Source organism: Acipenser ruthenus, chromosome 26, assembly GCF_902713425.1.
Source record: "Acipenser ruthenus chromosome 26, fAciRut3.2 maternal haplotype, whole genome shotgun sequence".
Taxonomy (NCBI): Eukaryota; Metazoa; Chordata; class Actinopteri; order Acipenseriformes; family Acipenseridae; genus Acipenser; species Acipenser ruthenus.
This window is the reverse complement of record NC_081214.1, coordinates 5020334-5035008: the sequence shown is the minus strand read 5'-3', so window position 1 is coordinate 5035008 and position 14675 is coordinate 5020334. Positions and strand designations below refer to the sequence as shown.

Genomic DNA, 14675 nt, shown 5'->3' with positions numbered 1-14675 from the left:
CCTTCTTCCATCCTGGGCTCTTTTAAACACAGGGGGTCAGCTTAAAGACCCTGCGTTTCAATTAGTTTCAGTTTTGGGACAGCTGTATTTTGTACTCCTGCGCATGTGTGTACGAATAAAAGATAAAGGGATACGGCTGCATTTCAGCAATTGATTGGTCTCTTACGGCCTGGGTTTCATGCTGGAGTTAACAATTTAATTCAACAGTCAAACAGCTTACCCAGAAATAAAATGTGCCTGTCTCTACTGGGATTTCAACCCACAGCAGCTTAACCACTTAGCTTAACTACTTGGCTGAACCCCCCTCCCCACCACCACCACCACCACTACCACTTTGACTGGGACTATAAATGCTGATCTAGGATGAAGATGCAACAGCAAGAGCAAGGTTAGCTGTTCAGATAATGACAACAATAATAATAATAATAATAATAATAATAATAATAATAATAATAATAATACAAATTAGAATTGAGCTGAGAAGTGTGGTCAGTGGGAAATACATTGGATAATATTTATATATGAAAAAAACAACTCGTAGCACATACCATACCCCCCCAGACTGCCTCTTCAAATAAGGCATTATTTAGACCATTCTGAATTAAGACATTACAGTTGCGTTTGAGGCATGTCTTCCTTTGCATGGTTTGATTGATAAGTGTCATAGGACTGATGAAGTCATAAATTATTTGTGTATTTGTTAACAGAATGCTCTCCAATAGGAGTTCAGTGATCCATACTCCGATTCTCTGTGAATTTGTAATACTGACCATTAGTGTGTAGAATGCATCTGCCATTGCAGCCTCATAAAAGTGTTCTTCGCGTTGATACTCCGCGCTGTTCCGTCACTGCTTCCTGATCTTGCGATCAAAAGACTGCAGAACCAGCTGGGACATATCTTTTCCTGACTTGCTTGCCTGCGTTTTCTGAAACTTCTTCATATTGCCCACAGTTCGTCGATAACCTAAATGAACGTAAAAAGAAACAACTCAACCTCAGTCAGGCGTGGGTTCAAGTCACATAACTTTAACTCGGGAGTTATTTAAGTCTGTTTGAATTAATTAAATAAAGTTTGCTATTCACGAAACTGCTTTAGATCGTTGTTAAAGGAACAGTTTCGTTCCTGTAATATAAAGCTGTGTTGCATAGTTAAAGACAGGCATTACATTTTCTATTAAATAACTTGTGAGTTTGTGAATGGAGCCCCATTTATTTCAATATGTTTGATGAACCTTTAATGAGAACTTGCACATAATTATCAATGCAATGGCTTTACCGAGCAGAAGGTGAATTGCTTTTTTCTTTGCTAGTTTCAGTGAAATTTGAACTGCAAGGGTAAAGATCAGGGTGTCATTTATGATTTCGTTTATCTGAAGTGAGAGTTTCATAAATAATTCAGATATCCCCTCAGTGTTTCTTGTATCATAGAAAGCAAAATGTTTTATTAGACTCTTTAATGAGATGCAATCCCTTAAGACGTTCAGTCTTGGTTGCTTTCAATGTTTCCATTGTTTACATACGGGTTATATACAGGTTCTAGTTGATATCTGGTATTGACCACCAACTACTGATTCCACCCAATAAAGATCTGGCTGTGCTCACCAAAAATCTCTGTGCTCTCCACAGAGATTAATCAGCAGCATTTCAATACATTCCCTCATAAAAATTGAAAAATATAGAACACTGTACTTTTTAATTGAATCCCCCTCTCATTGTTATTCAATGAACTCGATCATGGCATAGTTAAGGGTGAAGGAGGCAAGCCAACTGAATAGGGAGGCAGCGACCATATCTCATAAAGATTCCTAACGTCTCATCCGCAAACATCCTTGTGAGTGACATTGCGCGATGGCTTTATGAGTCATGACAGCAAGGATGAAAGAAATATGACAGGTATCCAAGTGTGCCCCTGCCCCGGCACTTTAATTAGTTGCTATCAGCTTTATGATATTGTAGAAACCTCCGTGCATTGGTGCTTACAGGCAAATCATGGCGCTCATCATCAAAGTAATGTCCGTCCCACACCTTGACAGCCAGGCTAACAAAATTCTTCAGCAGCTTCTGGCTCTTTCACTTCAGGCCTTTTGCGTGGGCATTTTTCACAGGGCAGGAGGATACAGACCCTAGAAATGCCTGGCGCAAAGACATTAAAAGTTAAGACATCAACCTATGTACTTGTAAAATAAAATGATTGATATACTCAGGATTGAATTATTGCATTAGGCAACATATTACAGTAACTACTCCAAAAAACGGGACAATCTGATTTCTTCTATTTTGTGCTGTTTGGGATTATTTGGAATTAGGCGTGACAATGATCTGTCGCTAGACATAATTTTGTCTGCAGTACTGACGTGTTTCTTTTCTCACTTCCTCTGATGGTATTTTATTGTTTAACGCTCCAGTCTGCAGGTAAATGATTATTGCCCCTTGTTGTCTAGACACAAAGACTATTAGCTTAACTGTCATTAGTCATAATTTAGTGACTGTGTGCCACTAACAGTCTGGCACAACTGCCTGCTTAGTTTATAAAGCAGTTAACGTGCATGATCCTTCTATGTGCTTCTTAGTCAAGAGCCCTTGGATACTAGAAACCTCAGTAAACATGTAATAACTCTTGACACATCACTGCATGATAGAAATGATTCTTTTTATGCCACTTTACAAAGGCGATGCTTATTTATGCAGAGTCTGTGCCTTAAAATAAAACGAACAGTAAAAAAAATGCAATAAAACAAAATAAAATGTAATCACAAAGGTTTTGTTTGTACATTTTTTGATAGCAATGGATTTAGGAAGTTTGGTAGAGAAAATAATGTCAGAAAAATGAAAACAGGACTTGACACTGTAAATGAGACCTTTAAAAACAAAAAATAAACTAGTGCTCACTACAGACAGAGCAATAATTACAGTATATTCTAGGTACAATTTAGAAGTACACAATGTAATTCTCAATATCGATATCTGGATATGTGGCTTACTTTTCTACTGAATTTGTTTCAGGTTTATGCAAAACAAAGTTTAATATCTTACATGAAAAAGTCTATTTGCAGGTTAGTGACCCGAATATCTTATGCTTGCTTTCTGTCTGTCATCTCAAGCACATTTTAATTTATCTTAACCCAACTACTAATAGACAGATATACATTGCAATACATAAATGCATTCTGCAGATTTTGACAATTAAAACCTGGAAAGGCAAAAAGTTATAGTCATCATGGAAAGACAGATCATTTTGTTCAAGTCTGCGTCCAACAAAAAAAAGTAGTAAGCAAGGCCAGAATGGATTATTTTTTATGCATCAAGGTGAATAATTACAATGAAATGCCCTTCATTCGCTTTTCCTATTTCAGATCAAGTCAACCCAATTTGTAGAAATTAAAAAGAAAGAATACTCTCCAGGCATGTATATGCAGTACTAGAATTCTCTCCTTTATTTTCTCAAAGGGAACAAAAGCTAAATATAATATCAAGAAGCATAGCAGCAAGTCATTGAAAAACCAACACTGTAAATCATTTTCCCCTTTTGGAAGATTGTGTTGAAAACAATCTCTTGCATCTAAATCATCTAATATGAAACCATATCGTCTCCAATCATCTCCAACAGACCCGAGCTGCTATCTTCCGTGACCTACCCTGTGACAAGCACTAGCACTCTGTGCATGCAAAAAACGGCTTGATTTCCACTTAATCCTGTCTCTGTATCGCTCAAAAACCCCTCACCAATCAAATATACAGACCACAAACGCAGACGCGGAATATGCTTTTTGACAAAGACTTGTAAATGATGTACTTCTCTGTTTTAGGTTTGAGCCCAGCCAGTGCAACAGGGATTTGAAACTCATAACCTTTACAGTAGAAGCAGAGAATCATTCCTCTTGCACCTGAGGTGTAGCGACTCACCACACAAAGCATTCTTTTTTAAATAATCAAACTGCCCTTTGGCAACAGAGCGGATGCAGTGCATATTAGCATTGAATTGATTAGCCTAGCTGCTGAAGGTTTTGTCTGGTTTTATATGAACAGAACACTAAAACATACGAAAACGAATGAATATTCTTTTTCATAGGTTACATTATTATTGACATCATTTTGCAAAGGTGATTTATAAAGGGCGTGTACAGTAGATCGGATTGCAATTACAGCACTCGACCTCTCGATGGCACTGTGTGCAATGCAAAATCCCATTTTAATCTGCAGTTATTCCCACAATCATATTCACATTTAAATGGGAATACACAGTAATTCCTTATTGTGTCAGGACACAAAACAAAAATAAAAAAAGGGATTGACTTTTTTCCAAATGCTAGTTTTGTAACATTTTACGAGATACACCTATAGAGTACCACAAAATCCTGGATGTTTTTACTTTCTCCCACTACGTACTATAAGTTACAATCAGTAAAGTGACATTAATAGGGTAAGTGATTTCAACCTATATATTTGGAGCTTTGCAATCCCATGGTGTTTATAAATCTGGTTCATTCCATTGCGTTTCGTTACATTGCCAGCAGCAATAACTATTTGTCAGGGATAGTGGGTTACATCATGGTAATCTAAATGAATCCGACTAGATGTTAAGATCATTAAACTCATTACGACAGGTCTAACCTGCAGACTTTGCAGATCAGGTTCAAACCTACAGGCCAATTGAAATTGCACAGTGTTTAGATAAGAGCTGATCTGCTCTTTAATAGCTGAGCAGCTGGCACAGATTACCATTCTAGCCTCATAGGTGATGTCACAAAGAATTGACTTGTCTGGAGGATACAGATCATGCACTTGCAAGTGTATTATGGGACTTTTATTTATCTCAAGCATGAGTGGGTTTTAAAAATATCTTCGCTGCAAAATTTAGACAGTCAATTTTCTTTTAGTTTACCTGAGAACCAATTTATCACCGTCTCTGTAAATACAGATTTTGCACCTTTTTTTTAATCTGATTGGACTTTTGTGATGCACATAAAGAATGTAAATGTAATTAGAAAAGGAACAAACAGACCTATTATACACTTTAGCAGACATGAATAGTTAAGAAAGCAATGAATCTTCGTAAGTTAGAAGTTGACGATAGCTGGCCTTTTATTGGTCTTTTTATTTAAAATTCTGGGTGTCAGCTTCACTTTACTGGCTACATCACAATACAAAAAGACTTACAGCATCTGGAGTTCCTTCAAACAAAGGTGTATGGTGCACCCCTGTGCATGCATAGGCACTGTAAAACAGAGAAAGTTAGCGACTTGCTTAACTGGGAACAACCATTCTTAAAAATTATAATTGAAGCATACATTGTGAATATGATAAAGCTATACACTGTCAATAGGGTGTAGGATCACTATGTACAGCCATGATGGCACTGATGCAGTGATTTCTGCCTCTAATTCCTTTGTATTGAGATCTGCAGCCAGGCATGATCCCCATAAAGGAATATCAGGGCATCACTTTTGCAGTAATTTGTCTTGCTTATCTTGACTGAAATTGACTAACAACAGAGAGATCTAATTACAGATTAGTGCTAAGTATTCTATTTCTATAAAAAATTAATTAATATGACAAATAGCCCATTTACAAAAATGTGTGTGCTGCATATCACAGGTTTTTCCATTTTGTTTTTGTCTAATCGTTGCATGTTATTGATACAACCTGGTTACAGGCAAAAAAATGTGTGTGACCTTTATTAGTTGGTTTACGTAATACATTATTTCTGTAATCTGGTCTATGCAAGGTATCAATGGGATCAGGACTGGGCAGCAATGCATTTTATTTTAAATGCTAAACTATTACAAATGGCATAATAACATGATGTTCAGCAAGGATGCTACCAATTAAGAAAAGCCTCACTTGACTGGGCATTAAGCTTGCACTTAAAGTAATTCTTCAGTTCTAGGGAATTGATTTAAATACAAGCTAAACAAATTGCTACCACACAAGATGCTCTCGTAAGGAATGGTCCACTTAATGAAAAGTGAAAGAAAGAACTTTAATAACTAAATTACTGTGTAAAGTCTGGCCATTCTGTGGAGTAAGAAGAGAGGCTGGGTTATTGAAAGGGACAGTCATGATTTTCACTCAGACGGCTGCGCCATTAAAAAACTGTTCACGACCTTCTTTGTTTCAGAGTGCATTTTCTAGACAGTTTCATAGTTTATTTAATTTCAGCTTTTGTCTATGCATACTTTTTTTCTGTGAGTAGAATAAGAAGAAGAATAGAAACAATTTTATATCGTATTCATGTACAATCATCTCGGGGCGCAAGGTAACAGGCATAAAAAAATAAATGGTGGATTTAAATAGGTCACACTGGGATAAAGAAATCAAAGACAATGACTCAGAACTTATTCAATGGCAGTGAAGAATTCAGCTGGGGAAAATAAGCAAGAAGCAATTAGAACCTGAATAGGATGAAGGGTGAACGGTTGGAAGCCTACCCTTGGAACAGTGGAAGAGCTGCCCATCCTAGCGGTGACAGGGCATCAGGGTCTGGTTGCCCTCCGGAGTGGGAAGTAACGCTTCCCTGACGCTGACTGCTTGGATCAGGGGTATAAACAGCATTTTGACTAAACAGCTGGACCAGCAGTATTGAGTGTGGGTCAATGTGAGGATGTAAAACCTGGGGAAAGACAGCTCAAGTATTAATCGATGCTACTGGTCTACTGTATTCTGTAGAGGCGCTACTAGGTGGGTGACAAGAATTAATATAATGTGATGTTGGCTCCTCATTGGCTCAAAAACTTTGTATAGGAGCTTTAATACAGATTGTTGCTACCTGCCTTCCTTCGATTACTCCTGACTGGTTCAGCAGGGGAGAACTGCTTTGTGATTCGCTAGGGTGCTTTCCTTTATAACTGAACAGCAGTGAAAGGTAACACAATGCAATACAGCATTATTTTAACAAAATATCAGGAAAGCAATTTTGAAGTCATTAATAAGGTGCTGTCACTTTAAATGTATCTCGCCATCTCGGAATGCAGTTGCCTTCCTGGGAAAGTGGGAATCACACGGAGCATCCTTGCTTGTGTCAGGTGCATCAGTGTTCTTTGCAGGAGTTCCGCCAGCCTTTTTTTGCTTCAGCATCTGATGCTGGATTACATATTCTGTAAACAGGCTGATTGGGTTTTCTTTGAATAAAACATGAACATTTTAAATAGTGGGTATAATAGGGCACCTCTGTGGTCTGCCTTTTTCGGAAGACCGGAAACAAAAAATTCAATTTTCTGGATTATACACAACGATACATGATGGATTGTATTTATTTATTTATTTTTACCAGGATTATCTTCAATGGAATAAGCATCTTCCATGCTAGATAATAGTGGAAATGCTCCTTTTTAGGATTAGTGCATACAAATACACAACCTATTATATTTATTAGCAGAATTGTTTTTGGTTTAAATTACCCAAAAGCTCTATGAATTTGTTGGAAACATGGCAGGATGTATCTCTATTGCATTTTAAAAACAAGGTATATCAACATCATACAGATAGCTTGTTGTGGGTATACAGGTTACGTTAATCAGCCTCAAAAAAATAATTACTTTAGATTAAGAACAATGTTTGTTTGTTGCTTAACAATGTATTCCTGGATTCATTTGTCTCTGTCTGTCTGGAGGGTAACAGACAAATGCAGCTGTTGCATAATATCCGCTTCTGTTTATAATCCTAAAAGGGTTTAAAGTCTAAAGTTAGCGTATCAAATTTCTGTTTAGATTTTCAACAGGGTTTTCAGAGCTAAGAATTCACTTGCTCCAGCTATTTCAATTGAAAACTGCACCTCCATCCACATATGTATTTCAACAACAACAAATATATATATATATATATATATATATATATATATATGTATATGAAGACATCACAGTCTGTGCGATCAATCAGTGCTATGGAACAAATGTTGCTCGGAAACAAAAGGAACAAGAGTTTACCTTTAAACTGAGAACTTTGGAACCTCTGGGAATGAACATTCTATTCACAGAATCCACAGAATTTTTTTATAATTACAATTCTTGAATAACAAGTTTACTGCACCGTGTTTACTTTTCTTTTTAAACAGTATATAAAAAAGAAAGGAACGTTTAAGCTTTGCCAGAGTCTCAGGTTGCCAAAATATTAACTACTGTACCATTAAAGGACTGAAGGCAGTTGTTGGAAACTGGAACCAAACCCATACAAAAAAGTGAATACATATTAAGCAAAGGGAATAAGTACAGGAATAATCCAGCAGCACACACTAAATCAATTCTGTTTGAAATTTAGAAATGCAAACAAATAAATCAGATTAAAAAATGAGAACAGTTAAGTAGGCAAGCCAAACCACAGTCATAGTGTACACACTGTAGATGGATCAGTCCAACGAGGAGACTTCTGAAGACTTGTAAGATCACGCTGGCGAGTTAGAAACTTCTCCTCCCCACCCCAGCTTTCTGGAAGTTCAGGAAGGTGTAAACTAGCAGCTCCTTTCAGAATTCTGGCAAAGGCATTCACATGCAGGCCCTCTGTGTAACAAAGAAGAAAATATGCTCAAGGTCTGTGTATACAGTCTAGCTAACATTATAAGTCATATCTCCATTATAGCAGTAGCAACTTCAATGTAATAACACACACAAATAACGTAATACAAACAAACATTCAATTCATTATCTGGTAACATAAATGCCAACCGGATAATGGTAACAGACAACTGTTTACATTTCTGAGTTACAAAACGCAGTTAATTTTCTTGACTTCTACTGATAACCTCTATTAGAACAATGGTCTTTATTTGAAATAGACCAAAAAGACATAAGGTGGATTTTTTAAGTTTTAAATGAAATTTCTCCTGGTTTTAGTGTCATTTTAAACTACATCTATCTTTATCTGTGTAGCAGGAATAGCTCTTATAGTTTTAAGAGTGCTGTCTCTTTTGAAGTGGCTCGTTAAATTACATATGGTCTGTGTTTTACGTTTTGAATTCCTCTGTGAAGAATTTGGAAGACAGCCTGCTATGAAAATACAACACAAAACACAAAGCAAGATAAATAACCATGAGGGTGAAATTCATTTGAAAACATAATTTATTTAGTCCTGCCTGCAGAGAGGCGATTGTGAATCACGCCCCAGAGAGTTAATAGAGGCTCCCTAAAGACAGAAGATGCAGCCTCATGATAAGCAAGCATGTTTATAAATACATCTCTTGTATGAATACAAGTCTATTTGTCTTTCTCATTGGAAGCATGCTTTGGTAGACGTGTTTATTAATTCTCTTTTTTTCATTGTTAACTTGTGCATCTTATGTGTTTTAAAATGTCCTATATTATGTGGCACTTTTGCATTGTTATTTTGCAGTTTACAATGATTTCCTCTTACTAGCTATTTATCACAGGTTTCATTGGACAATTCCCAGAGTTCAAGAATTGAACACACAATCCTCCATACACACATGACTGTAAGTGCTTTATTTTCTACAATGCCAAAGCCCGATTCAAATTGTATTTACTGGAAGCCAATCTGTGCTAACTGAATGGAGTGATATTTTATTAATAGTTACTATTAGAAACCATCAGGGCTGGCATATTGTCAAAACCTTCATTTTTTCTTAAGGGACACATCTTTCACAGCAGATTTCATTAAAATGGTCTCAGCCCAACGTACCAGGAAGCCCGAATGCCTGTGCGATGTGAACAACGAATGCCAGCTTGCTGGTGATAGCGCACCATATGGTGTATGCTGAGGTGTGCGGGGGGGTGTTGAGGTGGGAGCTCCTTAAACCAGGCAAGCCACTGATCGGGTGGAACTGCAGCACAAAATAAAAAACAATGAAGAAACTCACCTCACATCACTGCACCCCGCTTGTCATGGTCTCCCGAGCTCTGTTGCTGAACACAGGGATAATTTGCTGCAGTAATTAAACAACACAGTTCACGGCAGCGAGTAATCAGATGCACTGTCCCAGAGTGCACACATTTGAATTCGAGAATTGATTTAGTGTACAATAAAAGCTAAATTGATAAACCACCACAAATCACATACTTTTGTCATTAAATATATTCGGTTTATTTTAGTAGTTCTAAATTCAACGCTATTGTGTGTATACTAGTTACGGATGACTAAATGCAAGCTATGTGAATTGACGTTAGCCTACTGGCAATACTTAGCCGCTTGTGTCTTTCAGTAGTCTACCATGAAATATGGATTTCTTAATAGTTTATTATTAAACTATAGTAAATCAACTTAGCTGGAAGGATAATTTGCTGCTGTAATTGAATCCAAAAAACTCCCCATTTGCTCCATTGTTATAGAACATAAATAGTAAGTTACCTTAACATTTGCCTCCAACTAAAAAGGTCATTGAATTTGGTTGATTGAAAGAGTTCCCCTTACTGTTAGCTTGCTCTTTCCCTATCAGCAGCTGGACCAGATCTTCCTCAGTTGTTGGGAAGTTCTTATCCCTCTGGAAGGTGGAGATCATTTCCAGCTCTGATTTATTGGGGTTTGCTTCATCAGTGAAGTAAAATCCACTAAGGTAGCTGGGAGTGGGGGCTGGCTCCTGAGAAGAATAGGAGAAAAAGTTCAGGCATTCTCAAATTAAAAATAAAATGATTTCAAACCATGTTCCAAAATCCATCAGAAAACGTTAACACACTCAAAAGAATACTACCGCTAACAATCATTACTTTTCAACTGCCTTTCCTCCTTTCCCAAATAAACAAGGCAATGATGTATTCAACTAATCCTAATACAAGATGCAAGCTTGTCCCAATAGAAAAATACCAAAAGTATATTATGGGCCTGCCATGGGTCCCCCGAATTACAATTACATACAGCAGCATAAAACAGAGTGCTTGTTAGCACTACATTATGCATGGATTACGACCACCCCCTAGTTGTGCCTCCCACCACTTTTAAACAATTAAAAATCCCACTGCTTCACTCCTCACTAAAGAGTAATTCCTGATGTCATCAATGTCACTTAGCAAAAATGCCCCCCTTTGTGTGTGATCAAGATTCAGAAACCCATCCCTGCTTTTTCAATGTACTGTACTACTATGGAAAATACCCCCTTGTGATACTGTAATACATGCCAATATGGTGCGCTGTACACATCACTTGTTGTGTGCAGGAATTTAAACTATCAGTCAAAGCATAAAGAAGACAGCACAAACAGCATCTTTACACTCCATGAAATAGGTCAGTGAGTTAGCACAGAGAGAAATCAGGCTAGCCCATCAACCACAACAGGCCTATGACCATTTGAGCACACTTTGACTAGGCAAGCATTTACTGAGGTCAGAAGACAAAGATTTGTTTTTTTTCACCTTGATGCAGGGCGGATTGTAAAGCTTTTTTTCCAGAAGGCACATTAATCAACTGCACAGTCTCCTCCCCTAAACTACACTTGTGATAATGAGTGCCTGAATCTCAGAGGCAAAGCCTTCATTTTTCATCCTCAGATTTTCAGAAGGCTGAATGAAACACCACTAATGAGCTTCCGACCTTTAAAGCTTCATTAGTTACTTAGAATTGAGGCCCAACAGATACTCAACAGTTGTGTTTGTTTTGCTGATCTCATGGGGCCTGGGATTAGAGTCAGGTAAGCAGATAGCCTACTACATAAAAACAATGTATTTAACCCAATTAAGGTTAAAACATCATAATAAAAAAGAAATCCATATATACAGTATAGTTGCAAAACCTTGATTTCTTTAAAACCCGGAGAGTTATTAAAATGATGTAAGACCAACCAGATCCATTTGACAAATATGTCATTCTTTGGAAACTGAGCAGGCCGCAGGAGGGAAATCCTTTATATATATTGTTTCACTCTGTACTTCCATTGACATAAAGTGCCCTCTACTGGGTGCTTCAGTTTTTCTTCAAAACATTTTTTTTATTTATTATTATTATTATTTTTTTTTTTATCCTCTTTGGTGCCATTTTTTTTAAACATCTGTTTGCAGTTTGATAACAGAAAGAACAAGCAGAAGTGTTAATTGTGGTGCGATAGGTTTGACAGACATCAAAGGCTGTAAACTGCTCACCATGGTTACTTACAGTCACGTGAGGAAGAATTCGGATAAGGACTGTGCAGCATGGAATTACAGGGTGGTGATTGAGTGATGATTCTGTAAGGGCGACTGGGTCCTTTGATGGCATCCCTCCTCGTAATCTGAGCTGAAACCCCCCAGCGTTTAATTGCCCGTGGTTGTTAAATACTCGAGCAATGCAGTTCCCTGTGAAAATCCCAAAAGAAAATAAATATAACTGGATTGTGGACGTTCTGGTGTTCCTCTTAATTTCCACAAGATTTTCGAATGCTCATAACTATGTATCTGCTTTACCATACTCTGTTTGCTTTATTGTGCTTTCACATATATAAGGGTCGATTTAGCTTTTTTTTTTTTCACATAAAATCAAAATGTTGATCAGCGTACTCTTCACCCTTGTACTGTATTGTTACTACTGTATGGGAAGCAGAAACGGAGAAGTCATTCTTGGAAACTGTTTGTGTTACATGAATTTTGAGGTCAAAATATCATTCAGCATTAGTCGGAAATGAAAACAAAATATTTTAGTAAAAATATACACTTTCTGTTAAAATTCATAATATGAAACTGGAAACCTATTTCCAGACTGTTCTTGCAAGCAATTTAATGTAGAACGTAGTAATGTGAAGCACTTAACCCATCCTGTTATCTGCAGTCAGCTCATTTGGTTACTAACCTATAACACATAGCTCTCCAGAGTCTACATCAATAGTATAGACCCGCAGCAAAAGCATCATATGTGGGTCCAGTGGTTTTTGGTTATCTGCTTTTACTGTCATGCGATAGCGGAATTCTGGGTTTCTCGCTGACGTCTTGAGTTCTGGAAGAGCCAAGATGTCAGGCAGATCCTCTAACCCTGATCGCATGATTCTTCCAGTCACCTGAAGGAAGCACATTCATATCAGTAACATCATCAAATGAGAAAAAGAGCAAGTGCTGGTATAAAAAACAAATAGAGAACACTCATTTTGCATCTTTTAGCAAAGAAGGACTGACAAGTACAGTGGCCGCTAATTTATAATACTGATAGAATATTATACTATGCAGTGTCTCTTCACCATAGTTCTGTAATTCACATTTGTGTTCCGTGCTGGACAGAGTGTGTCATTCAGAAGAAATATTGAACTGCCTTGCCCCACTGTTTCACTGAAGCAGGATGGCACTGCATATGTAAAGTGGAATTCAAACTGACAGGCAAACAAAGCGTGCATGACTCTCATGAGTGCAGACCAACACGACAGTGGCGTTAGCAGAATGCCCACCTTTATTATAGTTGCATTATCAGGGATGTAGTGCACTGCATCAATGTAAAAGTCCAAGGGCTGGCTGACTGATGCCTGCTGTGGAACGGCCGCTGTGGGGCTGTGTGGAACCCACGGGGGGTAAAGGAAACGGGACTCCTCCTGAGGAACAGCTCTACGAGAAACAGAATCACTGTACACTAACAAACTGAAATGAAGAGACACCGGAGCTCTCTTTGGTGAATTTCTCACTGTAAAATATGTGAAACTCTAAGAAGGGTTCTATATAGTGATATAAGGTATGGTGTTAATTAGATCAATTGAGTAGATTACTTACATGATTTTTATGTGAAAAAAACACTGCCTTTCAGTACTATTAGATCTCAGTAAAGGGTTATAATAATGAAAATTGTGCTTTTTTTTTTTATCAACTCTTACCTTTCCTCCTGTACCGGACTGTCTCTCTGTCTGTGAAGTTTTTTTGCAGGATCGTAAACGGTGACCCTGATGCCAGATCCTTGTTGCACAGGCTCTGCTGAAACAATCAATTACCATTTACAGTATCTATTAAATATTCACACAGGCGTTCCTTTCCTCTTCATTGTGAGTCTCAATACGGCTACGAACTCTTTGTTGATTTAAGCATTATTTAAAGAATGCATTTTAAAAGCATGTTTTTAATGCATTAAATCATTTTTGAGATTCATGAAATCGTTTCTGATGTTTTCTTTAAATATCTAGAGATGTTTCAGACACACAAAATGTTCTATGCATACAAAATGTATGTAATCCATCTAAACAAACTTTTAAAAAACTCTAAAAATAACTACGATGTGGCTGTGGCATCCCACATAGCATCATTGAAGAAGCTCTTCATTCATTTGAATAAAACATGGATTTTCTGTCACTCAGGGATAGAAATAAGACTATTACTGCATTGCTGTTTCACCCATGCCAGGTTTTAATATGAGCTTGATTAGCCACAGTGTATCAAGATGTCTTATTAAACTCTTAGTAAAACCAGGTGTGGATCAAATAGCTATGCAATTGAAATCTTATGTCCAACTATTTCTGTAGAATCTAAAAGAACATTTGAAAAACAAAGCTTTATGTGGGGTCTGCTTTCCTGCAAGGTTACAAACATAACCAAATATGTTAAAATTTAAACGCTTAGGAGATTAAATGTAAACCAACAGCCCTGCTGCATAGGAAGTTAACTTAAACCCACCTGGTCTCTGGCAATTAAACAAATGTCTATCATAACCACAAAATGTACCCTTTTTTCAAACTTACCTGTTGTGCTGTTTACTGGAATTTGATCTGTGATGTACTCAAGAAGTCTGCCAGTCTGCATTTGGATGTATGCTGAGATCTCATTAGGAGCCCACAGCGTGCGAGCGGCTGTCTTTTCTTC

General features: G+C 37.4%; 1 protein-coding gene and 1 long non-coding RNA gene across 2 annotated transcripts; both read right to left on the bottom strand.

Moving 5' to 3' along the window:
• Window positions 1–561: 561 nt before the first annotated feature.
• Window positions 562–6738, bottom strand: LOC131701716 (uncharacterized). Its single transcript, XR_009308968.1, has 4 exons — window positions 6429–6738; window positions 5158–5215; window positions 1981–2133; window positions 562–964 (listed from the first exon to the last, which is right to left on the bottom strand). It is a non-coding gene; the product is annotated as an uncharacterized LOC131701716 (long non-coding RNA).
• Window positions 6739–7776: 1038 nt separating this feature from the next.
• On the bottom strand, window positions 7777–14665 carry LOC117430231 (uncharacterized). Its single transcript, XM_034050070.3, has 8 exons — window positions 14555–14665; window positions 13700–13796; window positions 13283–13436; window positions 12697–12901; window positions 12028–12206; window positions 10357–10522; window positions 9628–9769; window positions 7777–8492 (listed from the first exon to the last, which is right to left on the bottom strand). Coding segments are annotated over exons 1-8 (1005 nt in total). The 5' UTR covers window positions 14616–14665; the 3' UTR covers window positions 7777–8491.
• Between the last annotated feature and the right edge of the window lie 10 nt (window positions 14666–14675).

What these genes read in the sequence shown, in the direction of transcription:
- LOC117430231 (XM_034050070.3), bottom strand. Translation starts at nt 14,615, where the DNA reads ATGCAGACTGGCAGACTTCTTGAGTACATCACAGATCAAATTCCAGTA. An exon ending in ATAATGCAACTATAATAAAG is followed by an intron (nt 12,902 to 13,282) that starts GTGGGCATTCTG and finishes TGCTTCCTTCAG; the next exon opens with GTGACTGGAAGAATCATGCG. An exon ending in GAATTCTTCCTCACGTGACT is followed by an intron (nt 10,523 to 12,027) that starts GTAAGTAACCAT and finishes TATTCTTCTCAG; the next exon opens with GAGCCAGCCCCCACTCCCAG.